The sequence below is a fragment of the Antechinus flavipes genome, chromosome 5 (assembly GCF_016432865.1).
Source record: "Antechinus flavipes isolate AdamAnt ecotype Samford, QLD, Australia chromosome 5, AdamAnt_v2, whole genome shotgun sequence".
NCBI classification, from domain to species: domain Eukaryota; kingdom Metazoa; phylum Chordata; class Mammalia; order Dasyuromorphia; family Dasyuridae; genus Antechinus; species Antechinus flavipes.
The window spans coordinates 189,711,412-189,739,162 of record NC_067402.1 but is presented as its reverse complement, the minus strand read 5'-3'; the positions used below and the strand labels follow the sequence as shown (position 1 = coordinate 189,739,162).

At 35.3% G+C, this 27,751-nt stretch overlaps 1 protein-coding gene across 1 annotated transcript in view; it reads right to left on the bottom strand.

Annotated features, from left to right (window-relative positions):
- Positions 1-27,751, bottom strand: part of LOC127538667 (glutamate receptor ionotropic, NMDA 2B) — a 281,355-nt gene that overhangs the window by 253,480 nt on the left and 124 nt on the right. The window contains exon 2 of the mRNA XM_051962433.1: positions 26,586-26,714. Within this exon, the coding sequence (XP_051818393.1) occupies positions 26,586-26,714 (129 nt within the window). The remainder of the gene's footprint in view (positions 1-26,585; positions 26,715-27,751) is intronic.

The following is a 27,751-nucleotide window of genomic DNA, read 5'->3' as shown; positions in this document are numbered from 1 at the left end:
CCTGTCATATCCTAGGGGTCCTCAAACTTTTTAAATAGGGGGCCAGTCCCTCAGACTGTTGGAGGGCCGGACTATAGCAAAAACAAAACTTTTGTTTTGTGGGCCTTTAAAAAAAGAAACTTCATAGCCCTGGGTGAGGGGGATAAACGTCCTCAGCTGCTGCATCTGACCTGCAGCTGTCGTTTAAGAAACCCTGTGACCTATAACCTGTTCTTATCTTTTTGCTTCAAATTAAAGAACTATTCTTGAAGCTATCTAAACCTTCCATGTTGTCCTTCTTTTCTTCCCTTCCCTCTCAAGGCAGTCCTTCTCCCCTTTTCCTCTGCCAGTCACTCTTTGATTTTCTATGATGAACAGCTCTTACTGCAAGAACTCCTGTTCTAGGAATTAGCATATTCATGAAGCATCATATTCAGTCTTCAAGCAAAGAGAAAGAAGGATCATAAGGATGGAGGAAAGAAGGGATATGTAGTTAAAGAATTAGCAAAAGAACAAAGATCAAAGAAGTAATCACAGAGTGGCACCATTTTCCAGATTGTTCATTACTGCCACCACTCCCAGAAAAGATTATATATGCATATACAATTTAAAGTACATATATAGGTATATTATATATACATAGATATGTAGAGAGGAAAGAAAGGAAAGAGAGGAAGGGAGAGAGAGAGAGAGAGAGAGAGAGAGAGAGAGAGAGAGAGAGAGAGAGAGAGAGAGAGAGAGAGAGAAGGAGGGAGAAAAAGAAAGGAAGAGAGTCAAAGAGAGAAAGGGAAGGACGGAGGAAGAGAAAGAGAGAAAGGGAGAAGGGGAGAGAGGAGGGAGAGAGTGAGGGAAGGAGGGAAGGAGGAAGACAGAGAGGGAGAGGGAGACAGAGACAGAGACAGCAGACAGACAGAGATAAATAGAGACACAGAGAGAGAGAGTGGGGGAAGAGAGAGAGAGAAGGAATGGAACTGGACTGGGGGGGTGATTCTTAAGTTTTTTGACTTGATTCATTTTGCTAATGACAGGAAATAAACTACAACAGAGACAGAAAGTAATCAGGAATTGGGTGGGTGAGATTGAGAAGAAGACATATGGGGTGGGGGTTGGGAGGAAGGTAGAGAGAAAAAGAAAGGAAGGCAGAGTGCATGGTGTGCAGTGACAAAGCTGTTGGAAACATAAGAACTATACCCCAGAGACAAAATGCCAGTACCTTCATGTCAAATTTTAAATCTTTAGCACATGCACCATCGATTGGGGAAAGATGCAATTTAGGCGAGTTTTTCTTCAGAATGTTTTTTTTTCCTAACCATTCTTCTTCTCATAAAACCACTTTTAATATTAGTGAAATACTCAAAATGATAGACCTCAGAATGATCATGATTTTTTTCTCTAAATCATACAACACATACTTCTTCTAATACAAACCAAAAAATAAGCCTAAACTTATCCACCTAAAAGAGAAAAGGAAAGGGGGAAAGGTGAAGGGGGGGAGGGGGGAAGCATAAATATAGATCACATGGTCTAAAATTTTTTTCTATTATTGTAGAATTTGAAATGTTTCTAACCCTTAAGTTCTTAATAGATCCTTACTACACTCACAAAAATAGGGGAAATAAGCAAGCAATTCATCTTATGTTTCATCTAATCTTGTTATTTTTTTTTTTGAAAATCATGATGAAGAAAATAAATCACTATAAAATGCTAAAGGTGAAGGGTCAAAAAATCCTTAATACTTGCAGCATTAGCCTGTGAAAAAATCCCCATATTAAGTCTTTTTAATTCAGTTCTCAGTTATCCATGATGATGTGGCACAAGAGCTGAATGCGCAATCCAAACCTCTTATTTTAGACAATGACATCATCTCCCTTCTCCCTCTAATCTTTTACAAACATTAAATGCAAATTATGGATCCAGTTATGGACTCTAAGTCTGTCCTCTAAGGGAGCCAGTAGCCTAGATAAGTTAGCAAAGAATCATCACTAGATGAACGACTAGAGAATGATGGAGATTTTGGCTGTAACAATTCTTGAAGATTTTTCTGTCAGAGAAAGCTTGTGTTCTGTGTTGGTGAATCTCTTCATAGATCCCTGAAGCATTTATGTATTTTGTTTAAATAGCAAGAAGTATTGATTTGAACTTCCCATCTGTTTGTTTACTTTGTCCATTCTTCTTTGGCTGATAAACACTAAAATGGCCAAAAGTAGACCACAATTAGGAAAGAACATGGATAATGCTCCCATATGACAATGCTTGAGATCAGTAGGGTTAACAGAGTGTGAAAATGACAGGGAACAACTGGTACCAACTGGGGCCAGCAGGGAAACAGATTTGGGAGCAGCGAGATCTTATTTAGGGAAAATTCTTTGGTTAAGAGCATAGGGAGCAGAGACAGGGGAGCTAGACTAGAGAGAAAGTGATAAGCATGGCAGAAGTAAGTCCTGGGGGGGAGAATGTGAAGTTCTGCAATGTGACAACAGATGAGAAGATGTTCAAGTAGGGCACTTTGATAATTATTCTGAAAAAGATCTGGGAGTTTTAGTGGACTGCAAACTCAACATGAGTCATCAAAAAACTACTATGAATTGGGATACATTAAGGGGAAAAGAACTTCCAGGAATCCAAGTTGATGATAGTCCCACTGAACTCTGCCCTAATCCAGCAACATGAGGAGTATAGTATTCAGTTCTAAATTAAAGCAGAGGTGTTGAACATGTAGTAATACACTCTGCTGAGCTTGAATAAAATGTAATTATAATTTGATAAAATCAATAAAAATGCTAGAGAACACCGATACTATTGTTATGTGATTTTCTAAGTCAATATGAAGCCTTCAGGGATCCTTATGTTCATTTGCTGAATTCCACTCTTCTGATCCCATTTGGAGTTTTCTTGACAAAGATACTAAAATGGCTCGCCAGTTCCTCCTCCAGCTCATTGTACAGGTGAAGAAAGCGAGACCAACAAGATTCAATGACTTGCTCAGAATCATACAACAGCAAGTGTTTGAAGTCATATTTGAACTCAGGTCTTCCCATCTCCAGACCTGGCACCCAGTTGCTGTATGCATACTTTAGTGGTCCCGTTTCTTTGTAAGTTTGACACCAGTGAACAAGATAACATACAGAGAAGGATTACCAGGATGAACTATACAAGTTGAGAACTCTGTATTCAACTTGGAGAATAGGAAAATAAGAGAAGGTACAACTTTAAGTATCCAAAGATTCAATAGATGACCAAAGATTTATTCTGCTTTGCCCCAGAGGATAGAACTAAGGATAATGGATAGAAGTCACAAAGAGGCAGATTTAGGCTCTATGTCAAGACAAAGTCCATGATAATCCCAGCTCTTAAAAAGTGGAATGGATATCTCAAGAAGTTATGACTTCTTTCCCCATTCTTCCAAGTCTTCAAGCATAGGCTAGATGGTTTCTTGTCAGTGAAAGGAGAGATTCCTTTCAGTTGAAGGTTGGACTAGTTGACTGCTGAGATCCTTTTCACCTCTCAAATTCTGTGATTTAGAATCTTATTGCTAGTGTATAAGAGACATTGCCTTCATACATAAAAGAAAATATATTTCTTTATAAAGCTCCATATGCATGTGATTCATTCTATAACCAGAACTTTGGCTCAAATTTTCTCACCAGTCTTGCTTGATTCAAAAAAAAATCTAGGTTTTCCCACCTTTAGTCTGCTCTGAACAATAATCTTCCCTACCCTGCCAGACTCTAGTGGTCCTCAATCACTTCAAGAATTTACAATTGTCAACTTGATGGAATTCACAGCTTTGAGAGCTAGTACAAACTATGCAGGTATTTCTTGCTTAGAAAATGCTGTCCTTGGTCTCTGAAATCTACCTTTGTTTAAAGTTTTTTTTGGTAGACTAATGTCTTTTCCACAGAAATTTTGAATACCCACCTATCTGTAAGGCATGTAAGATCTGCCAAAAATGAGCTCCTGGGTATCAGCTATCATAAGATTGACAAAAAGACACTAAAAGTCCTAATGGTGATTTTATTTTTCTCTTCTACTCTTCTTCCTTAGCTTCCTTTCCTTATTTCTTTTATTTATTCCTCTTATGACACAAATTTTTAGAGGCACAAATTCCAAGGTGCTGACTAATAACTAGGCTAACTATTTCAGTATTTGGCTGACCCTTATAAAGATCAAACTATTTCAAAGTTTCATTGAAATTTTATACTTTTCTATCTCTTTTACCCTCTAAAATTATCTTGACCAAATTAAATATTCTATGTCACTATCGATAATGAGACACAGGGCCTTTAAGAGAAGAGGACTCCATGGGTTTGGGGGAAGAAAAGACACTGAAATATGATTAATCACCTGACTCTTGGGGATAGGATACAATCATAGCATTTTAAAACCATCCCTTTTCCTGAACAATGGAGAGCCAGTCAATAGAACAGTAGGTTGCTCTGTCACAGGTTAACCATATCTTCTTCTTTTCTTCCAAAAATCTAAATGCTTCCAATCAGCATTCATTGTGTAACCAAGATAAGATTGGTTTAAATACCCCTGGTAACATGAAAGTGGTAAGTAGGAAGTATGTTTGAAAAATAAAGTGAAACAACTTTTCCTTTTTTTCCATTAAGAATAACAGTACTGGTTTTATCATTAAGATAAAAGGAACACTATAGATATAGAGATAGACAGATAGATAAGAAAGAAAGAAAGAAAGAAAGAAAATGAGAGAGAGAGAGAAAGAAAGAGATAGAGAGAAAGAGAGAGAGAGAAAAAGAAAGAAAGAAAGAGAGAAAGAGAGAGAGAGAAAGAAAGAAAGAAAGAAAGAAAGAAAGAAAGAAAGAAAGAAAGAAAGAAAGAAAGAAAGAAAGAAAGAAAGAAAGAAAGAAAGAAAGACAGACTATATCCAGGTAGCTTAGTGGATAGAGTGCCAAGACTAGAATAAGGAAGACTCATCATCTTCCTAAGTTCAAATATGGCTTCAGACACTTATTAACTGTGTGATCCTGAGTAAATCACTTAATTCTATTTGCCTTAGTTTCCACATCTATAAAATGAGTTGGAGAATAAAATGACAAACCACTCTAGTATCTTTGCTAAAAAAAATCAAATAGAATCACAAAGACTTAGATACAATTCTCACGTCTCAACAAAAATAATTAATAGGAACAGTGCTTAGTTACCTATGAATTCCAAAACATCACCTGGGCTTCTTTCTATGTTTAACCCAATGAAGAGTTCAACATGCCTTGTTAGATATAGCTCTATAAGTGCCCTATATAGTTCAAGATTACCAGACAAATATAACATTCCCATATTTGACATTGATGATATCTAAAACAAGGGTTCAATTGTTTGCTTTAGCCATTTTAAAAATCCCTCTGAGGTAGCAATTCTTAGACTCTCCATAGTTAGAGTCCTAATTGCAGTAGCCACATAATAAAAGCTTCATGTGGTGATTAGGATTTTCTTCCTGCAGGATGTCCTAAAAGTCTTAGTGCAAGATTTCATTAAGGAGCCAAGGTATTTCAGGCGGCCCCAAATGTGAATCCTAGAGTCTGGGGAAGGACATGTGTTCTGGATTCATTTCCCCTGATCATTCAATAAAGACCAAATCTTAACGGGCCCTTCGGGCATGATGCAAAGTGCCATCTGTTCAGTCAGGCTCTTTCGTGATAAATGTGGGAGAACTGGCTGGGTGGGTGTAAGATGAGGATTGAAACTGAAGGATAAAAATCACCTACTTCATGTGTGTGCCCGAAGGCTCCACCACAGCTCTTTCTTATAAAGCAGAATTCACCATAAATAGAAACAGGGCTGCATTGTTGAACAGAACATTTTCGGTGTCATGTAAATTCCTTAATCAAATAGATGGCATTGCCAACAGAATTTCTGTGACACAACCCAGTGCCAACCTCCATGCCCTCTGACAGCAGACACTCCTCAAGTCATGAATGGAAAGACAACAACAATTATGTAACCAAACTACATGGCCCAGCCGGCATCCACTGCCCGCTAAAGCTCAGGAAATTAGCACTTTTCTCAAACAACTCTCTAAATTTGCTTTCCGTAGAAAGAAATCTCTGAACATCTGGGCGGACAACCGACACCAGATGTTCAAGGTAATTCTTTCTCTGGCTCTCATTCTGTGTCATCCTCTTTTAAAACATATTGCTTCTCCCTCCCCATAATTCTTTTCATTCTGAAATACTTTAAAAGGCAATTCCATTAAATGGAATAACACAGTAGTAATACAAAAAAAAAAACCATCATTTTCTGGTGTTAAAAATGAACATTTCATAGACACTTACATTTTCCAAAATTTAGCAAAGCATTTCAATTTCTCAACAAGGGCAGCAGACACAAATGTGTCTGCTCAAGATCACTCATGTGTGGCTTGTAATGCATGTACAAGGAACTAAATATCCTTTTAAATTTAAATTTATTTTGATGTTTTTGTTAACAGGTGCACTTATTTCTAGATTTTGACAAAAGGAACTCATCTTTCTGCACAGATGCAAAGACTAACAGAATTGAGTATCAATTATGATTAACTGCCACAAAAAGAATATAAGTGGAATTTCCAGATGCTTCATTTACTATCAGAATTTTAAAATTCTAATCTTTCTAGAACCTTTAAATTATTGTAAAGAAGATACAAATTCAGATTATCAAAGAAAAAAGTGAAAACAGAAGTGAATATCAGTTTTGTTATTTAATTCTTATGAGATGTTGAACAAGTCACCCTTCTGGGCCTCAGTTTTTCTGCCTGTAAAAGAAAGTAGTTAGGCTAATTAACATTAAGCCCCCCTTTAGACTTAAAACCTACCTAATATCCTATTTTTCTAGTTCACTGCCAAAGTCATCCATGCTATTAATATATACCACTGATGCTCATAAATAAGTAATTAATTATTTAATTTTATATTCTTAAATTGTTCTGTAGTAGTTTCAGGAATATAAATCTTATCTCCCTGCAATATTATATACTCTAGGAAATAGATTGTATCTTTTACTTAGGATCACAGAGCAAAAACTAGAAGGGACCTCAGAAGCAATTTACTCCTCTCTTAGTACAATTAAGGAAATAGAGTCCCAGTAAAGTTAAATGACTTGCCCAAGATCATACATATAAATACCAAGGGTGAGATTTGAACATGTGATTCAAGAGCCATTGCTGTTTCTACTGTACCTGTTCTGGATTCTGGGTCATATGATAAAGTAGAGGAAAACTTGGCACTCAACACTATAGCAATGAAATTAAGTTAAAGTGTGAGAAATCAGAGCACCACAATCCCCCTTCCTGCTGAATGAAGCATTAGTAACTGGTGACTGAGGGTCTCCATATAAACAATCCTGGGTCTTCAGTAAGAAGACCTGAAGCTAGCTGGGTGACTCTAGGAAAATCAAATAGTATTAATTCTATTCCCTAATTTATAAAATAGGGATAATAAAATTTGATACTATCTATATTATCATATAAAAAAGAAAGAAAAAGTATTGTGTAATATTCTCCACTCTAGGATTTCTGACAAGAAAACTCCAAATGTGATCACAGAAAGTTGGCCATGACTGAAACAAGTGAATAACAACTGGATCTGTGATTTCATATAGGGATTTATATATGAAGATTTCCTCTACCAATACAAACTAGTTACAATTCTGCAATGTTTAGATTTGGGGGAATTGTCTGGGGAATCTTCAAGCTATAATCATGATAGATAATGATTATTCTTGGTTGCTTACACAGATTTAGAAGAATCACATTGATAGTCCGCTCCTAATTTAGCCCAGAAATGCTTCTTAATAAAATGTACTATAAACTTCCTGATGGATAGATGACTCGGCAGCACTGTATGAGAAGCCCGAATCCAGATCTTCCTGATTCCAAATCTGAGACTTTTGATGAATCACTCTCTTCTGGGGCTGCTCCCCCTAAACTTTAAAGCATTAAATAAATAAGAGATGTGGTGGGGAAAGTTTGGGAGCAGACTATTCCTTTTCCAAAGAAAATTTTAACCCAACTACAATAACCAAGTTTTAATTTCCAAATTATTTCATTTACCACTTCTAACACTGATAAATGTACAATGAATCATTTGATTTTGTGTTCTTATTGAATTGTTCTGCAGTTGTTTCATGCATATAAATCTTGCTTCACTGAAATATTACAAAGTACCACAGGGAAAAGAAACTGATATGGATCTCAGAAGCAAGTTCATGTCCAACTCTTTGTGTCCCCATTTGGATTTTTCTTGACAAAGATACTGGAGTGGTTTGCCCTTTCCTTCTCTAGCTACTTTTCCAGATTAATAAACTGGGTAAATGGAATTAAGTGACTTGCCCAGGGACAGCCAGCTAATAAGTATCTGAGGCCAGATTTGAACTCAGGCCTAGCTCTCTACCCACTGCACCACCCAACTACCTCTTGGATGCAATTTGTCTCCCTCATATTAACAGATAAGAAAATGAAGGCCGAATAAACTTAAGTGACTTGCTCAAAATTTCACATGTAATAAACAGCAGAGGTAGGATTTGAACATGGGTCAAAAAGATTTGAACAATGACTCAAAGTTTTTGTTATTTCAATTCTTCTATTCTGTCTCTGTTATACATCTCTTTTTCCCCTTTAGAGAAGGAGTGACAGAACACACATAAAGCTCCTAGGTAATGGGGCCTGGAATTAGGAAGAGCTAAATTCAGATTCAACCTCTGCCTCAGTTTCCTCAATAATAAAATAGGATGCTAATAATAGCACCTGCAACTAGGGTTGTGAAGATCAAGTGAAATAATATTTGTAAAAGGATTAGGAGAATATCTGGTACGCAATAAGTAATTCTAAACTTCTTTCTTTACTTTTGGGCAATCAGATCTTTGCTAAATATTTACTTTCTTGATTCATAAAGGAAAAAAAAAGGTAAAGTCATGGATTGACAATATCCAGGGCTCACACAAAGAAAGAAAAGACGACACATTTAGAGATTTAGGAAGTTATTACTTTGGGTCCAAAGGGAGTTAAATGTGAACCTTTGCACAGGCATTGGCAAAAATGCTCCTGTTGTTGAAGAAAGTGGGAGAATCTTAATCTTTAGGAATATTTTGAGGCTTTTTTTAGAGGACATAGCCATTAGGGTCCTCTCTGAATGAAAGACCTGTGAAAAGCCCATGTTGAACTGGAATAACATCAGAGAGAACAGAAGGACCTCCACATCAGCAATAGGAGTTATAGCCACATGGCTCTTCCTATTTTTAAACTTTTACAATAACTATGGAAACTATGCATATGTGTGGTGACAAAAATGGAGGCATTTTATTAAATTTTTAAAGCTTACATTCTTTCATGAATTTTGATGTTTTTAGAACACTAGAATTTTAAGACAATTAGATAAATTAAACTGGTAAAGAATTTGGTAAAATAACAAACCTAGTGGATTGTTTTTTCTCTTTAATATCACCAGCTTGATTTTTCCAAGAAAGATTCCATTGTAATATGGAATTTGTCTGAGTTACAGAACAGTATGTGATAATTTTCACCAGAATTTTCACTGATTCTTATCTGTATTTTTTCATCTCCTTTGGCTTATTTTGCAGATACTTACTTCATTCAGTTGCATTAAAATGAACCCAAAGTAACAAAGTAAAATTAATCTCCCAGAGAGACCCTCTACCTTTTCTAGGGCCAAATAAAAAGACACTTTGAGATACTGTACTATATGAACAATTTGTTTCTTTCTCATTTTTTCCTATTCTCAGGTTAACAAGAGTCCCCAGCTTAAATCAAAACACCCAGAATTCAATCTTTCCAAAGGACCAATGACAACAGGGAATATTTTTGCAGCAAAGATAAATTATACTTCTAGAACTTATTTCTTCAAGTTATAAATACAATATACTGATTACTCATAGGTCCTCACATAGGTTTAAAAGAATCATATAGTCTGGTCCTAATTTAGCTCAAAGGTGATCATTTTAGCAAAGACTAAAAAATGTCACATTTCCATTTATATATATTCCATTCAAATCAGCAAAGGGAATGGGGAGCAGAATTGAGACTAAAACTGAGGATAAGACCAAATTATCTGTTGCAGTACATTTTAGGACAAAACTCATTACAGGATGCATGCTCATTTCTAAAGTAACTTAACTTTAGAGCTAAGAGGGATCTTAGAATTCAGCTAGTTCATCTACCTCGTTTTATAGACAGATTCAATTGTTTCAGAGATGTCTAAAAATTTGCCCAAAATCACACAGGGAGGAACAAGGCTGAAATTCAAACCAGTAGTCCTTAAAATGTTTCCTAGATCATCATGCTACCCCAAGCTGACATACGATAGCTTTTTTAGGTTAGATTTGGCAAAAAGGCCTAAAAAGAAAGCTTAATGCCATGGGATGCCTTTGTAATACTGTTGTTTAAAATAAAGGAATACTTTCTTCCTTCAGGGTGAAAGGTATGTATGCATAAAAACATATATGGTTGATGGAGTTGTGAAATGATCCAACCATTCTGGAGAGCAATCTGAAACTGTGCCCAAAGGGCTATCAAACTGTGCATCTCTCTGCACAGCAGTGTCTCTACTGGATCTGTACCCCAAAGAAATGACAAAGGAAGAAAAGGACCCACATGTGCAAAAATGTTTGTAGCAGCTTTTTATGTGGTAGCAAAGAATTGGAAAAAGAATAGATGTCCATCAATTGGGGAATGGCTGACCAAGTTGTAGTACATGAATTTAATGGAATATTATTGTTCTATAAAAATGATGAGCAAGCTGATTATTGAAAGGCCTGGAAAGATTTACATGAACTGATGCTGAGTGAAACAAGTAGAACCAGAAATACATTGTACACTATAATAGCAAGAATGTGTAATGATCAACTATGAAAGCTTAGTTCCTCTTAGTTGTTCAGTGATCCAAGCAATCCTTGGATTTTGGGCAGAAAATGCCATCTGCGTCCAGAAAAAGAACTATGGAGATTGAATGTAAATGAACACATGCCATGTTTACTTCTTTTTTTCTGTTTTTTTTTTTCCTCTCCCATGGTTTTTCCCTTTTGTTCTGATTTTTCTCTCTCAAAATGATTCATGAAGCAATGTGCATTAAAATAAATAAACAAATTTTAAAATATACAAAAGCACAATAAATACACATATGAATACAGAATGATGATTAATTTATCTGCCATCATCACAGAATGAGAGACAATAACTATTTCTTAGAAAATAGAAAATTATTTAAATAATTTTGATGGAGTTCTTAATAAAATGTACCATAAACTTTCCCACCTTCTTAAATAGAATATATTGAACTAAATTTAACTTTTTTAAATAATCCAAATCATTGTTATGCACATTTAATATTTTCCATAATTACACTATGCTATGGTAAAGCATTATCTTTAGGGAATAGTGATCTCTGTGGGGTTAATTGTGAAAGATATAGTAGTGGTTAGAGAGCAAAACTTGGACTCTGAGCATGATAGGCTTGAGTCCTAGACATGTCACTTTTTCTTTCAAATACAATTCTAAGCAATTCTCTAAGATTATAAATTGCAGAGAAGGTGCTAATTTGCATTAGTATAAATCCTTCACTAGGATCTCTCTAAAGTAAGAGAATCACAGTTCTGTTTTTTTTTTTTTTAAAGACTAATTGTACCTAAACTAAGTAGCTTCAGGGCATTTTGATTTTTTTAATTCTTGTGCTTTTTATGCTATTGTCAAGTTGTCAACTAGTATTTCTAGGTGCTATTGATATCTTTCTTCCTTCCCCTTTAATAATAATTTCTTTCTTCAGCTTTAATCTACTTGAGCTAGAAAACTTAAGTTAATTAGAAATAGTTGAGTTAATTAGAATTGTATGTCAAGAATAATATAGGATCCCTGTGAGAGTCTAAACTCCAGTGAATTAGGTATGTGAGCTTCACTGCATAAATTTTATGACATCTTTTTGAACTGTTTAAGAAATATTTTTGCTTCCTTTCTGGATTCTGACTAAATTTTAAATTTAGGAAAAATGACTGACTCAGTGATCTTCAGAAAAGTGATATAGTTAACCTATATGCACATATTCATATTCTGATTACAGAACGATGTGTCATATGCAACTTATTGACTTTTTTCATTGTCTAAAATAACACCAAGTATGTGTGTGTGTGTATGAAAAACTTCATTTTCAAAAATCGATGACATAGACCAAAATGTTTTTTTCAAGTCTCTTTAAACAAAATATCAGCCACACATATATTAAAATCACATAAGACTCAATGACAGTAGTGATTACAGTTCAACAATCTTATAAAACAGACTTTAAGTTAGAGCTTAAACAGGGAGAAATAGGATCACATGATGATATCCAAATACTGTAGAGGTCCTTTTGCACACACAAAAAAATCCTCTATTGATGGCAAAGCTCTTGAGAAACTCTTCTTTGCAGATGTCACAGTACTAATTGCATTGAGCCCTAAAATGTTACAAAATCTCCTGAGTAAAATAGACATTGATGCAAAAAGAGACTGAGTTAACTATCCACAGTGGGAAGGCAAAATGAATAAACAATTCACATCACCCAGATTATGATAAGCAGCAAAGCAGAAAACTAAATATGCAATGATTTGTATGCAAAGTGAATAGAAGGAGAAGATCCCATCTGGGAAATTGCACAATAAATTCAAAACCCCTAAATTACCCAATGGTGATTTGAATCATTTTTTGCCTATCTCTCTTACCTCAGTGTTCTCTTGGTGATGCTATAATAGCCATAAATCATGAAGCACCACAATCATAGAAGTGTTAGGATTACTAAAAACTAAGGAGCTATAGATAGATGAACCAAGATATAAATAAGCTGGAGCATGCTAGTAAATTGCTTGTCAAGAAATGATGTAAAATGGCATCATGGAGGACATTATGAACAGAATTGTATGTGCTTTGTGCCCATAGTGAAAATGAGAAAGAAATGATACTCTAAGTAGTTTTCTCTAATAAAGATGTCTAAAGGAATGCCTCCAACATAGTAAAAAGGATCTACCTTATAGCATTTATAGTACAGATGAGTTATTATTTATACTAGTACATGAAGTACCCATCACAATGAAACTATATGTCCTCCAAAAGATATATTATATATGTATGTATGCATATATATATGTATATATACATATATATAGAGAGAGAGAGAGAGATGTATACATATAATTAGATATGTTTATATATTTATGTGTAAGTAAGGAAAATGCAAGAACTGGCTTGAAGTTTAACAAAAAACCTGAAATTTTGGCAACTGGTCCTATCACTTCCAGGCAAATAGAGGCAAAAGAAATTGAAGCAGTATCAGATTTTTTTAAATCTTGGGCTCAAAGATCACTGCAGATGGTGGCTGCAACCATGAAATTAAAAGACACTTGCTTCTTGGAAGGAAAGCTACAGCAAATTTGGACAGCATACCTAAAAGCAAAGCTATCACCTTTCCAACAAAGGTCCATAAAATGAAAGCTATATTTTTTTCCAATGTATGATTGTGAGAGTTGGACCATAAGAAAAGCTGCAAAATTGCCCTGTAAACAATGCTGTGGAATAGTGGTGCTGGAGTAGACTTCTGAGAGTCCTTTGGAGATCAAGGAGATCAAATCAGTCAATATTTAAAAAATTTAAATTCAACTATTCACTTAAATGTCAAATACTGAATCTGAAGCTTAAATACTATGGCTATATAATGAAAAGATGGAATCCACTGGAAAAGACATCAATATTGGTAAAGATTGAAGGAAAAAAAGAAAAGAAAATGGCAGAAGATGAAATGGATGGATAGTATTATGGAAGCAATAGACACCAAAGATGAGCTTGGATAAACTTTGAGAGATAGTACAGAATAAAATGATCTAGTGTGCTATGAACCATGGATTAAAGAAGAGCTGGACATAACTGAATGACTGAACCAAAAAAAACTACAACAATATTTTCATGTATATGTATGTATCTGTATGCATAAACATATACATATATATATAATTTTTCCATGAAGTTTTACAAAAGAAATTTGATTCAAATGCCCTAATTTTCAAAAAATGAAAGGAAAAGTCACCAAAGTAAGGGTCAATGATTTTAATTCCTAATAAAATTTCATAATGCATTATAGAAGGGATGTTCAATGAACACCTAGAATAGGAAGTGATGATCACAAAAAAAAAAAAAAACAATATGCCTTGATCAGGAATAGATCATTTGAAACCAATCTTATATTTTGTGGAATGGGGGGCAGGACAATGAAATTTTGTAGATATAATTTATCTAGATGTTTGACATCTCCAAGCTATCACTGTGGAAAAGGACAAATATGGGCTAGATAATAGCATATTTAAATAGACTTAGGACTGGCCAAATGGCCAGACCCAAAATATAGTCCAGTTGTTAAGCTGGAAGGGATTCTATAGTAAAATGTCCTGTTACTTGTAGAAACAAAAGCAAGAGAAATAATTAATATGAATGACAGATTTAGGATTAAAAATAATCCTGAGGTTAGAACACTAGGAAAAATCAAATAAAATGGAATTTTAGAGGAATGAATACATCATCTTATTTGTTATTGTTTGATTGTTTCCATAGTGCCTGAGTGTCATTTGGGTTTTTCTTGGCAAAGATACTGGATTGGTTTGATATTTCCTTCTCTAGCTAATTTTACAGATGAGAAAGTTAAGGCAAACAAGGTTAAGTGACTTATCTAGAATCACACAGCTAGTAAGCATCTGAGGTCATATTTGAACTCAGGAAGATGAGTCTTTCTGACTCCAGGCCCGATACTTTATTGTGCCATCTAGCTGCCCATATTCATATATATATATATATTATATATATATATATATATATATATATATACACACACACACACACAACCTCTCACAGTCCAAAATAGGAGAATTATGGATTTAGAACAGTCTAAAAAAAGATCCAGGGTGGAGCAGAGTGGGAAGAAAGAATTTTTTTTTAGTGGACTAAAAAGGTAGATGTCAGTCAGCAATGTAAGATAGCTATAGGAAAGCTAGTGAAAACTTGAGTCATAGCTAAAGAGACAGTATCAGACAAGCAGAGAAGTGATATTATTCCGTCTTGGTCACTCTAATTCTCATTGTGTTCACTTTGAGAAAACACATTTCAAGAAGGTCTCTAATTGGCTGCTGGACTTCCAGAGGAGTACAGTCAGAATTGTGAAAGTCCACAGGTCATGTTGTATGAAGAGCCATTGAAGGAATCACCAATATTAATAAAGCATGAAGAAAAGAAGGGATTGGGAACACCAATGTGGGAAGTATTTAAAAGGCATTCATGTTAAAAAAAAAAGGAGGGGGGAGGGGGTATTTGACCCATTCTGCTTCAGGGTAGAATTCATACAGAGTAGAATGTTTCAGAGAGTCAAATTTCCTAAAAATTAGAATCCTCTAAAAGTAGATTAGGCTGCCTTGAATAGTAAAGCTCCCTCCCTCCCTATCCCATTCCCACAGTGGAAGGTCTATCATGGAACCTATCACTGGAAAGAACTTTAGAGGTCATTTAATCCAACATGATCATTTTACAATTAAGAAAACCGAGGACAGAAAGCAAAATGACTTGATTTCAAGGTTATCTTTCTGGATAAACAATACAATCGAAATTTGAACTTAAGTCATTTGACTCCAGAGATGTTTCCATTAGACAATTGCCTCTCTCACTTCTTCCCTCCTTGATTGTTAAGGACATTCTTGTTCAGGGATGGATTTAATAAACTGGTTTCAGAGGTCCTTTCCAACTCTGAGATTTCTGTGATATTCGAATCTGTGCAATAATGAGCCATGTTATTATTCTGCACACTAGTAGGTTCCCTGTGGATTTTGTATTAAGCCGAGAGAGAGAGAAAAAAAAAAATAAAAAGAAAACATACGGGTATGGTTGAGGGATTCAATCAGCACATTTTGAGCTCCTTAGCCACATGAATGGGCATTTTATTTCATTTCTCTGAGCCTCGGTTTCTTCATTCCTAAAATAGAGGTTTAAGGTAGGGGATTCCTTAATGGTTCTTACATTACATGACTATGAATGTTATTTGGTCATTTCAGTTATATCACATTCATAACCCTATTTGGGTTTTCTTGGCAGAGATACTGGAATGATCTTCCATTTCCTTCACCAATCCATTTTATAGATGAAAAAACTGAGGCAAACAGGGTTGAGTAACTTGCCAGAGTCACATAGCTAATTACTGTGTGAGGCTGGACTTGAACTTAGGAAGATTGGTCTTCCAAGCTCAGAGCTCTTTCCACTGTTCCACTTAGCAGCCTTGGAACTATGAATACTAACTGTACTTTGCACTTTTAATCAGACATGTATCAAGTATCTATTGTGTTCTAGGTACCTATTAAAAATTAATCAGACAACAAATATGTACCAAGTACCTACTATGTACCAGGTTCCTATTAAACTGGGAATACAAAGAAAGACAAAAGACAGTTGTTATTTTGAAGGAACTCACAGCTCGATTGGGAAGACAATATGTAAACAATAAGTACAAAAAGATATATACAAAGTAAATCAGAGATAATCAATGAGAACAGGTAATAGAATAAAGGTGGATGTTTTAAAAGGCCAGACTTTAGCTCAGACTTAAAGAAAACCAGGGAAATTAAGAAGTAGCAGACTTTCAGATAAAGGAGACTGTCAGTGAAATGTTCAGAGTGTACATGTGAAGTTTCTCATGAGAGAAGAACAACACAAAGCCTTGTATCATTATCTCGATGAATACACACAAGTAGCAAGGAGGATTTTATACTTGATCCGGAATAGGAGGGAAATAAGGATACTTTGAGTTATATATTCTTTTGTATATATTTAATCTGTTCAAGGAAAAATCTAAAGTCTTCAGTCACCAGGCTGTTATCAAACATCAAATAGGAAGAGCAATAACAATAGCTTACTTTCTATACTGATTTAGAGTTTACAAAGTCATTTCCTCAATGTAGCCCTGTGAGGTACATAAGCTCAAGCACAGAGAAGTTAAATAACATTCATTAAATGGCAACTCATTAGGAGTAGATCCAGAATAGAACACAAGCCTTGTGACTCCAAATCAAACATTTTGGACCCTATGAGGAGTTTGAAAAGAATCACTCTGAGTTTTAGATTGCGGCTTCTGGAGACATTGCAGGAAGATGGCCAAGGAAGTGTCCTACTTTGAAAAGAGAAGGGACTTAAGAACTCAAAAAGTTGTGTAAAAATATTTGGTAACTAATTCTACCTCTTTTATTATATAGGTAAGTGTACTTTTATTAATGGACACAGTCAGCAAAACCAAGAAATAAACAGGAGATATATTTTTGATTAAATTAAAAAGTTCATAAGAGCTACTTCCAATTTATCCATTTTCCTAATCCTATTGAAAGCACAACACTCTCACATAAATGACTCAAGTAGAAGGACTGAGAAATTTAGGTTTATTTGAGAACTTTCAAAAGTACTGTCTCCTCTTGTATATATGTTGCATGCAAGGATCTTATCTACAACATACCCATAATGGTAAAAGATAATAATAAAGAAAAGGAAAGTGTTTAGGAAGGAAAGAAGGAAAGAAAAAAGGAAGGAAGGAAGGAAGGAAGGAAGGAAGGAAGGAAGGAAGGAAGGAAGGAAGGAAGGAAGGAAGGAAGGAAGGAAGGAAGGAAGGAAGGAAGGAAGGAAGGAAGGAAGGAAGGAAAGAAATGAGAAAGAGAAAGTATGAGCAACAAGGGAGGTGGATGAACAGCTCCCAGCCTGCTGCTGCTGGAAGCTGGACAAGAGTGAACAGATTTCAGCAGCAGGGATCTCTAATCTGTCAGCAGCAGTTACTCTGTGTGTGACCAGCCTGCGCAGCTAGAGGACCTGGCACTAACTAAGGCAAGCCAACCCCACCAGTCTCTCCAGGAAAAGAATGAGCCATAAACAAAATTTAGCTTCAAGGTTCTGAAAAGCTAAATGGTAGCTGTTCATTACCCATTACCAATTCCTTTCCCCTTCCTTTTTCCAAAACAGAGTCAATTTGGGGTTTTTTTGGTGACATTGATTCATTATCACCTAAAAACTGATTCTTAGTCGAACTGTTTGAATGCCAGTTCTTCTAAGTCAAAAAAAAAAAAAAAAAACCCTTCCTCCATCCATGTTGAGCACTAACATTATTTTGGAGAATTCTTCTGAGGTGGAGATTACTATCATATTACTGACGTAGGAATTCTGAGAGTGGGTATTGTAAAGCAGTTTATATTTGGGATATGTAGTCAAAAAACTCTACCTTTGAATCCACCTCAGATACTTACTAGCTATAAGACGCTAGATAAATCACTTAAGACTATTTCTTCTTATTTAAAATGGAATGGTAATAAATAACACTCAATGAAGTGTTCTTGTGAGAATCAAATTAAACAACTTATATAAGGTACTTTGTAAACTTTAAAGGGCTATATAAATGTCAGTTATTATTAAAACATATCAACAAACTCTCTTAATATAAGTATCAGAAAAGGTACTGATCTGCACTGGATTTTTTTTCTCATTTAGGAGTTTCCTATACCAATAAAATCTCAAGTCCAATTCCTATTCACCACCTGTGATGTTCAGGCTAGAGCACTATAAGACAGAATTCCTGCCAGAGAAAAAAAGTTACAGTCTATTTAGCCAGTCTATCTAGGCCCAATACAATCAGAGTTTTTTAAAAATTAACTATAATAAATTCATTCTTTGCGTCCTTTTCTCTCTCCTGATCTAGTCTTTTTTGTTGTTCAGTGCAGTCTGACTCTTTGCAACCTCATTTGGGCTTTACTTGGCAAAGATACTGAAATAGTTTGCTATATCCAGTTTTCCAGTTCATTTTACAGATGAAAAACTGAGGCAAACAAGATTAAATGGCTCACCAAGGGTCACACAACTAGTAAGTGTCTGAGACCAGATTTGAACTCAGGAAGATGAACCTTCCAGGCCTAGAACTCTATCCACTGCACCACCTAACTGTCCAGTCACTATCTTGAAATGATGGTGGGAGGGGAATAAAGATTCTATAAGACTTCCACCTAATTAAGAACATGTATTGAAGTTACCTCTTTTCCCCAATTCTATACCTCACATTGCCTCCACATCATCATTTGCAGGGGTAGGATGGGGAGAGAGTTCCCAACCCTTGAAGATAACCCTTCTCCTTGCTAAAACCTTTGATCCTATCCATTCCCTTTTTTTTTTCCAAGATGAGGTCCTTCCAATCATCCCCTTCTCCTTCAACCTCTCTTTATCCACTAAGTCCTTGCCTATTGTCCACAAATATGTCCAAATTTCTTTATTGCAAGAAAACTCTTCACTTAATCCTAGAGTGCTCCCTCAGGTTTTCATTCCATATTTCTCTACCTTTTTCACAGTTTCACAGTACTTCAGAAAATGTTTTCTACATTTACAGGATCACAGATTTTAATCTAGAAGGGTCCTTAGATGTTACTTAGTTCGTCTCCTAATTTTATTGATGAATAAACTGAGTGTCAGAGCAATCAAAAACCATATCCTATATTAAAGTCATTTTCTCCATGGAGTCCCACTTTCCTGATTGATGACTGCCTTTCCTAGACCACTATCTTAAGACCACCCAGACATCATGCTTCATTTCATTACCTCCTCTCTAATCAATATAAATTATACCCTTTCTTCCCCCTTAACTGTCTACCACCCCCAGTTCTAGAATCAGGATCAGATCAATTCTGTCATTGTTCTTGACTGGGATATGTCAATCTACTCCACTTTAATCCCACTCATCATCAGGGTAAATTTTTAGAACAAAGTGTTCCTTCTTGGTCAACACTCTACTATATGTGTTTGGGTTTGGGGTGTGTAGGGGGGATAGGGACTGGTGGATTTTTTTACTTCTTCCATTAGAATGTAAGCTCCTTGAAGGCAATGACTTCTTTTTTCTTTTCATTTGTATTCTCAGCATTTAGCATTCTAGCTTATAGCTTAATAAATGATTTTTTAAATCCTTCTTTCCTTCTTTCTTTCCTTCCTTCTATTTGAACTTAAAGCATTTGCATCCCAATTTCCTATTTCCTTTTCACAAACTCCTTGGTCTAGACAAATTGGCTTTCTCTTTCTTATCCATGACACTCCATACCTCATTTCTGCACTTCTATAGGAGTGGCTGCTATTCACAATTTAAAAGCACTACTTTCTCAACTATGCCTTTTAAAATTCATATTTTCCTTCAAAGCCCAGGACGGATGTTATATTTTATAAGGCCCATGCCGCCAATTTTTTCTTTTTAAAGATTATGTCTCATCTTACCTAGACTGAATGGGCAGGTGTCACTAATGGGCCAGATCCCCCTACTGATTGGCACAGAAACTTTAACTTTTTTACATTTCTGCTGAGGCTGATTTGCCCTTATTTTAGGCAAACTGTTTCCCTGTTGTTCCCAGGAAGTAATCTAATTGTTGTTGAACTTAGTGGAAGTATTCAATTACAATTCAGAGATCTTTAGCTCAAGACCCCTGAAACTCGGCCTCTCTTGTAACAGGGATTAGAGGTACATAGAACCATACCCAGCTATAGCAGATCTTTTCTGATCCCCCCATATGTTAGGGCTTCCCCAAAATTATGTTCTTTCATGTAATTATTTCACATATATTTATATAACACTAATTTCAATAAATATATATAAGTTGTTACCCTAAATAGACTGTAAGTCTTTGAGGGTAAGAGCTATTTTTTTCTCTTTGTATCTTTAGTATGTAGCATAATTATTAGCACATAAGAGGTACTAAATAAATATTTGATTGATTGTTTCCCTTATTCTTCTTAGCCCCCTGGCCCCATTTGACTTTACTGACCATCCCTCTTTCTTTCTTGAGTTTTCATGAGAGTGCTTTTAAATTCTCTTTCTATCCGTCTTTAGATCCTTCGCTATCTTCTTTCATGTCCTACTCCTTAAGCATGAGTATTTCCCAGGGCTCTTTCCTGAGTTTTCATCTCTCCTCTCCCTTCCCCATCTTGGTAATCATTTCACAGCCTCCCCAAAATAGTATCATTTCCATGGACATGACTCTCATATTTATATTTACAAACCTCATCTCTTTATTCATCTTACCCTTATCACTGTCTGCTGTATACCTCTACTTATTTACCCCATAGGTACCTCAAACTTATTTTTGTTGTTCAGTTGTTTTTCAGTTCTTTTAAAGTGTTTGTCCCCCCATTTAGGGTTTTCTAAGCAAAGATAATAGAGTTGTTTACTATTTTCTTCTCTAGTTTGTTTTACAAATGAGAAACTGAGGGGAAAAGTGGCTTGCCAAGGGTCACACAGCTAGTAAGTGTCTGAGACCAGATTTGAACTCGCAAAGGTGACTATTAAAAGGTAGGGCTTCCAACAAATACTAGGGTTCATCAAAGCTTCTCTAAGACTCAACTTGTATGTCAAGCAGAGGTAAGATTCCTCTATGGAAAGAGTCTCCAGGTCATCTCCTTCCTAGACTGATGCTGACGTGACTTCTCTCTTTGCTTCCAGCTCCCCTCTCTCTTTATTCTATCAACTCACACCCTTTCTTTACTGAAGCTACTGTTATACCTCCTGCTCCACACATACAGGATGGTACACATTCTACTCTGACCATTCTTTTTCTTTTTTTTCTTTATTATCATAACCATGTTTTTTTTTAATGTTTCACGTGCCTTTTCCACCAGAGCACACACATGCTCATGCCTACAGACACACTCAATATTCCACCCAATACCAAATCTCTTCAGTGGGTGTAAGACTCCCTTCCCTACACCACAGGCAAGTTTAGAAATCTAGAAATGGGCTAAAAAATGAAGTATTACTTAAGGGGAAATCATTTATTTTGGTTGGAAACAATGTATTTTTGAGAATACTCATAAAGTTTAAAAGAAAAGTAATAGAACTTTACTTAAATAACTATCTAATATGAGTAAATTGTCATTATATGGGAAATGGGAAAGAAATAAAGAGTAAAAAGCCATAAAAATATCCTTAGAAAAACCATGTACTGAGTTTTCAAAGAGATGTTTCTCTTCTTTTTGTTCCAATTCTTACCTAGTTCCCTCCCTCTCTTTCTAGTAGTTTACTATTTTTTTAATTCCCCTCCATTTTTGTGTGCTATTCCATTTAGCAAACAGTAAGCACAATCTATGAAACCTCAGACTTGCACAATGAATAAATTGAAGAGGTTTTCAGGGTATACAAAGGATTCAGGATAGGGTTCTTTAATAGTGAGCTACTTTGACTTTGGTGCATTTGAAATGACTCAATTTATTAAAAAAAAAAAAAAGACACACAATGTTCCTATTCACTTATATATAAAATATCTATGACATAAAATGAGGTTTACCTGTAGTACATAGTCTTACATATACATAGCACTCAATAAACATTTAATAATAACTGTGAAAGGGGAAATGGCCAAGAAGAGCTTGTCTACATTGTCTGGGAACTAATTGACTCAATCCCTCATTTATTTTTACCCTTTCAGCGCTTTCCAAGCCAAACAAAGTCAAATAGGTCTCCCATGGGAATGATCCAGTTTGTAATAGTTCTAAGGAGAGGAGAGTTATCTCTAGATTTTAGAGCCCTTTTTCATGGTAGCTGTTTAAACAAGATCTTAATTTGTCAATTTGACACCAGATATTCTCCTTATTACCCCAAAAGACCAATCCAAAACATCACAATTCAACAAGTGTTCAAGTGTGCATTCAGAATACAGAGAAGAAACCAAAACATTATCTATCATCAGCAGGATAGCATGGTTACAATCTACTAGGAGAAAGGGAGTTGGTAGTACTTGGTGGTAGAAATATCATGCAAACAGGCATATATATGTATAATACTTTAAGGAGAGGGGAAAGAGAATTAACCACTAGGAAAATCAAGAAAAGTCTCTTCTAGGAGACAGCACAAAAGCTAAGATTTGAGGACCCCTAAGAGACAAAAGTGCATGAGCAGCACATTGCAAGAATCCCCATATATGCAGAAAAAAACACAGAGCAGTCCAGAGTTTGGCTAAAAGCAAATAGTCCAGTTTAGCTAAAATGTAGAATTTTGGATGGAAGGAAGGTACAATAAACCTGGAGAAGTAAGCTGAAGGCAGATTGCAAAGTAACTTTAAGTACTAAACTGACACCTTTTTTTTAAAATTCTAGAGGCAATTAAGAGCCACTGAAGAGGGGGTGACATAGTCAGACCTGTGTATTGATGAAAGTTGATGGTCAAGAGGAGAAAGTATTGGAAAGAAAAGAGAATAGGAAAAGGGAGATGAAGAGGCTATTGCACCATAATTCAAGGGAGAGGTAATGATGGATGATTGCCATATGTATAAAGAAGTAGAGGCCTGACTAGAGGAAGTGGGGGGAAGGCAGAGGGAGACAGAGAAAGAAAAAGACAGAAACAGAAAAACAGAGATTGCGGTTGTGGTTTTAATAAGACTTGGCAAAACTATGACATAAATCTGGAAAACAATTTGGAATCATGCTCAGAAAGTTAACAAATTTTGCTTATCTTTAAATCCAGCTATATACTACTATTAAATCGCTGCCCATAGAAATCAAAGAAAAAGGAAAAAGATCCATATGTATGAAATATTTATAGTAGCTCTTCTGTCGGTAGCCAGAAACCTAAAACTAAAGGAGTATCATCATATTGGGGCATGGATAACTAAATTGTGCTAATAATAAGCATTTATATAATGATTTAAGGTTTGTGATGCATTTTATATTTATCTATATGAGTGTAATGGAATATTATTATGCCACAAAATAAATGGTAAAATGGAACTGATTTTCACTTTCCCAAAAGGAACTGGGAAGATATTTGCTGCTGTTGATCCTTTATTCTGGGACAGGACCAATGTCATCAGGAAAATGATATCTTGTCTTGAAAGTGAATTAGATTTAAGTGAGGTAGGCTCATTAGGCTCTCCAGAACCATCTGAATTGAACTGCTGGAGAGTGAAATAACAGAAGTAAGAGAAAAATTAACATGGTGGTTACCACATTGTTGAAAGAAAAACAACTTTGAAAGCTGTAGATCTCTCTGTCAACACAAACATTAATCACAAATCCAAAAGAATGAAGATAAAACACACCAATCACCTCCTTTCAGAAAGGTGATAATCTTAAAATGCAATGTGATATATATTTTCAGACATGATTTATGTGGGTATTTGTTTTGACAGACTACATAAGAGATGTATTGAAGGATTTATTTTCTTTTTTAGCAAAATTTTCTCTGTGGGGTAAATAGTGGTAGGAGGAACCAATTACTAAAAAATAAAAAAAAAACTTGAAAAAGTTTTAAAAAATAAAAAATCTATTGAGAGATATAGAGAAGGAAAAATCTAGGGGTACTTTGAGGTTTTCAACATGGATAGCTAAAGGAATGAGATATCCTCAAAATACATAGGGAAGTATGAAAGCAGGATGGTTTTAAGGAGATAATGAGTCACATTTTGGACACAATGAATTTGCTGTGACTCTAATATATTTGGCTGGAAATGTCCAACAGAACATTTATAATGTGAGATGAGGGCCCAGTAAAGAGATCATTATAGGATATGAGAGTCATCTGCAAAGAGAAGATAATTGAACCCATGGGAGTTGATGAGTTCATCAACAAAAATGGGATGGTGTGGAGAGAGAGAAGAGAAGAAGTTCTGGAATATATTCTGGGGGTATCCATAGTTAGGAGACAGAGTATGGCTAATTCTCCATCAAAGAAGATTGAGTTGGATGATGAGGTTCAAAGTCAGACAACATGATGTTGAAAAGTAAGTAAGAAGAGAAGAAATGGTGGGAAATATGTAAAGATAAGAGTGACAGATGGTTTTAAATGTAGTGATAATAATGATAACTAGCATATATATATTAAGGTTTGTAAAGTTCTTAACATGTAAAGAAGTTTACATGTTATCTCACTTGATTCTCACAAAAATCCTCAAAGATATGTTATTATCATCACCATCTTAAAAATAAGAAAATTGAAGCACAGAAAGCTTAAGTAACTTGCCCAGAATAATATAATTCTGAGTGAAACAAGATTCAAACTTAGAACTTTGTGATTCCAAGTGCCACTTAACTGTCCAGGTAACAACTACAATGCTATTCTTAATCCAGAACAATAAGGAGTTTAAAAATAATCAAGATAAAAATAGATGAAACATTTCAAATTAAGATTCAAATCTCTTAAAGAAAATCTTCCCTTTCTGCTAATTTCAAAAGGAGAACTAACCATAGAAAGAATAGGAATATGGAGCCTTTATGCCAATAAAGAGAGTCCTGAGATAACTGGAAGATGCTCCATCATCTGAGTGACATAAATAGATTTATACACAGCATTAGAAATATATGAGAAGAGAGAATAATCATTAATTGGTCCCTGAGGAAGTGATAAAGTGAAAATATAGACAACATACCTACTAACAGCTAATAATTTTCCCCTAGCTCAAGGGGATAAAGATGATTCTGGACATTTGACCTAATCATTTCCAAAACAGTTTAATATTATTTGATATAAAGGTTTTTTTCAGACCACCCTCAGGTTCTAATAAAAATTTTCACCTGGAGATAGATGGGATAAGGAATTCCTTATCATGTTCAATCAAATTATATTCTCAACAGGGAGTCAAAGACTCAGCATGAATCAGGCAATCGTGTGTTTTTATACCATGTTTACTAAAAGGACAGGAACAAATGCACCACATTTATCAAAACCAAAAGAAGTATTCAAGCTTTTTTTATAACTAATTCAGACAGAATATATCTGGTGAAATGTTCAGACATCACTAAGTCTAGCTGGTAATGCTACATAGACTTATGGAATTAATCCAACTCATAAGGATTCTAGGCTGATATGTTGTTCCTTAGTCACAAAAAATGGAAGCCATAAATTTTAAAGACCCTCTTAGAGTATGAAGCATCCATCATTGTTTAAATAAATCTTTACTCTTCCTTCAGTAATAAAAGAAGCCAATTCCTTCAAGTACTTACCTGTATCTTGGATTTGGAATTCATATAAAACCTATGATATTTTATATAACTCCATTTGTCATGAAGCTTTTCCCAAAAAACTAATGTGGAAACAAACACGGCTTGATCAACTATCAATGTCCCTGATAAAGATGTAAAGATGTGCCAAAAAACTGCCAATATTCTTAGCAAGAGAGGGAGGAACCTTTCCCAAGACTGACCCCTGATGTCACCAGAGGCTTGAGAGGTTCATTCTAGGGAGGACCCAGATATACTTTTAAACCATTTCCAGCAGTTTTAGCTTCAGCATGTTTTCATTATGTCTATCTTTCTTGGCTTTTTGGTTTGTCATTTAATAGAATACTAATCACAGCCCAGAAAGAGTAGAGTACTAATATGGCTAGGAATGATGTAAGCCTCTGGTAAGGTGGTCAGATAGTATGAGTGGCAGTACCTACAGCTGCCTAATTTTCCTATTCAGTTCCCTAGTGTCTAAAAACACATGATGTCTGTTTCTTTTATCTCTTAAATGTATTCTTTCCTTATTTTGGATGAATAGTCCAGAGACCAGATTATAACCTCATGGTCTTTGAAAAGTCAGAGGAACCATCAGAAATCTAGCAATCAGAATTACTTGCAGTCTGCCAGTAGTGATAGCAGCTGAATCCACTGAGGAACCAGTGCTAATTTCTTGTCTTAGGCCAAAAGTCAAAGTGTCATGTCCTGCATGCAAAGGAATGACTTGTCCATAAGCTATGGCACACTAGAAGTGAATTTACTGGAAATGCTTAGGAAGAGAGAGGAGAAGAAAAACTAAAGAACTCCCCATCTAGGAGTTACATCCAATCCCATATGTATATTCCCTATAGACGTGTCTTGGTATCTCTGGCTTCAAGTTTAAGCCTTTTCTCTCCAGGAGAAAAGGTATTGTGTATTCATAGGGTGTCCCAAAACTCTTAGTGAAAGTTGACATTTTAATAAATGAATTAAAGCTTAAAACTTCAATAAGACTTTGGAGATACTCTGCATAAGTAGAATGGGAAATGTGCACAATGGTGGGGCAGGGAAAATATTTCTATCCCTATAGATTTCCCAGAGGAGAATGTGCTCCCACTTGGTGGAATGGGGGGTATTTTTGTACTTCTATTCTTGATATACCTTCTGATTAATTTTTTTTAAGCCAACTGATGTCAGTTGATGGGGAGGGTACTAGTGAATTATTTGAAGAGCCAACCTCGCAAGGATTACACATCATACCTTGAGAGAAAAGGTAGGTTGCCCTCTGTGGAGCTTTTTCACCAAAAGAATTGAGAGTTGGGGAGAATAAGTCCACTGTAGCGGCTTATGAAACAAAATGAAGACTTTCATTTCTATACTCAGAGGTTTTACAATAGAAAGAAATAGTCTTAATCTTTCTGTAGGATTTAAGGCAATAGTCACATGATTCCTTTATGGTAACTTCTATAGGATTATTTATATATAACAAGAAAGCATTTTATGTGTGAAATATCTTGAAGCCAGATTGAGAGAAACGAAATAATCAAGGAAAAATCCACAGGATTTTTTAAATAGAATTATAACATAATGGAAATCATAACTGAATATGATAGCTCTAAATTACAAAGAGGTATCAGATAGGATAACTCATAGTCACAAAGGGTACCGGGATGGATTATTCCTACTTGGATATATAATAATGGGGAAGAATCTGACCTGAAGTACGGATAGCATTTGTATTATGAAGAATTATCACAATGTCAGTATTCTAGCAAATGCACTGAATGCCATAGCCTTTAGCGA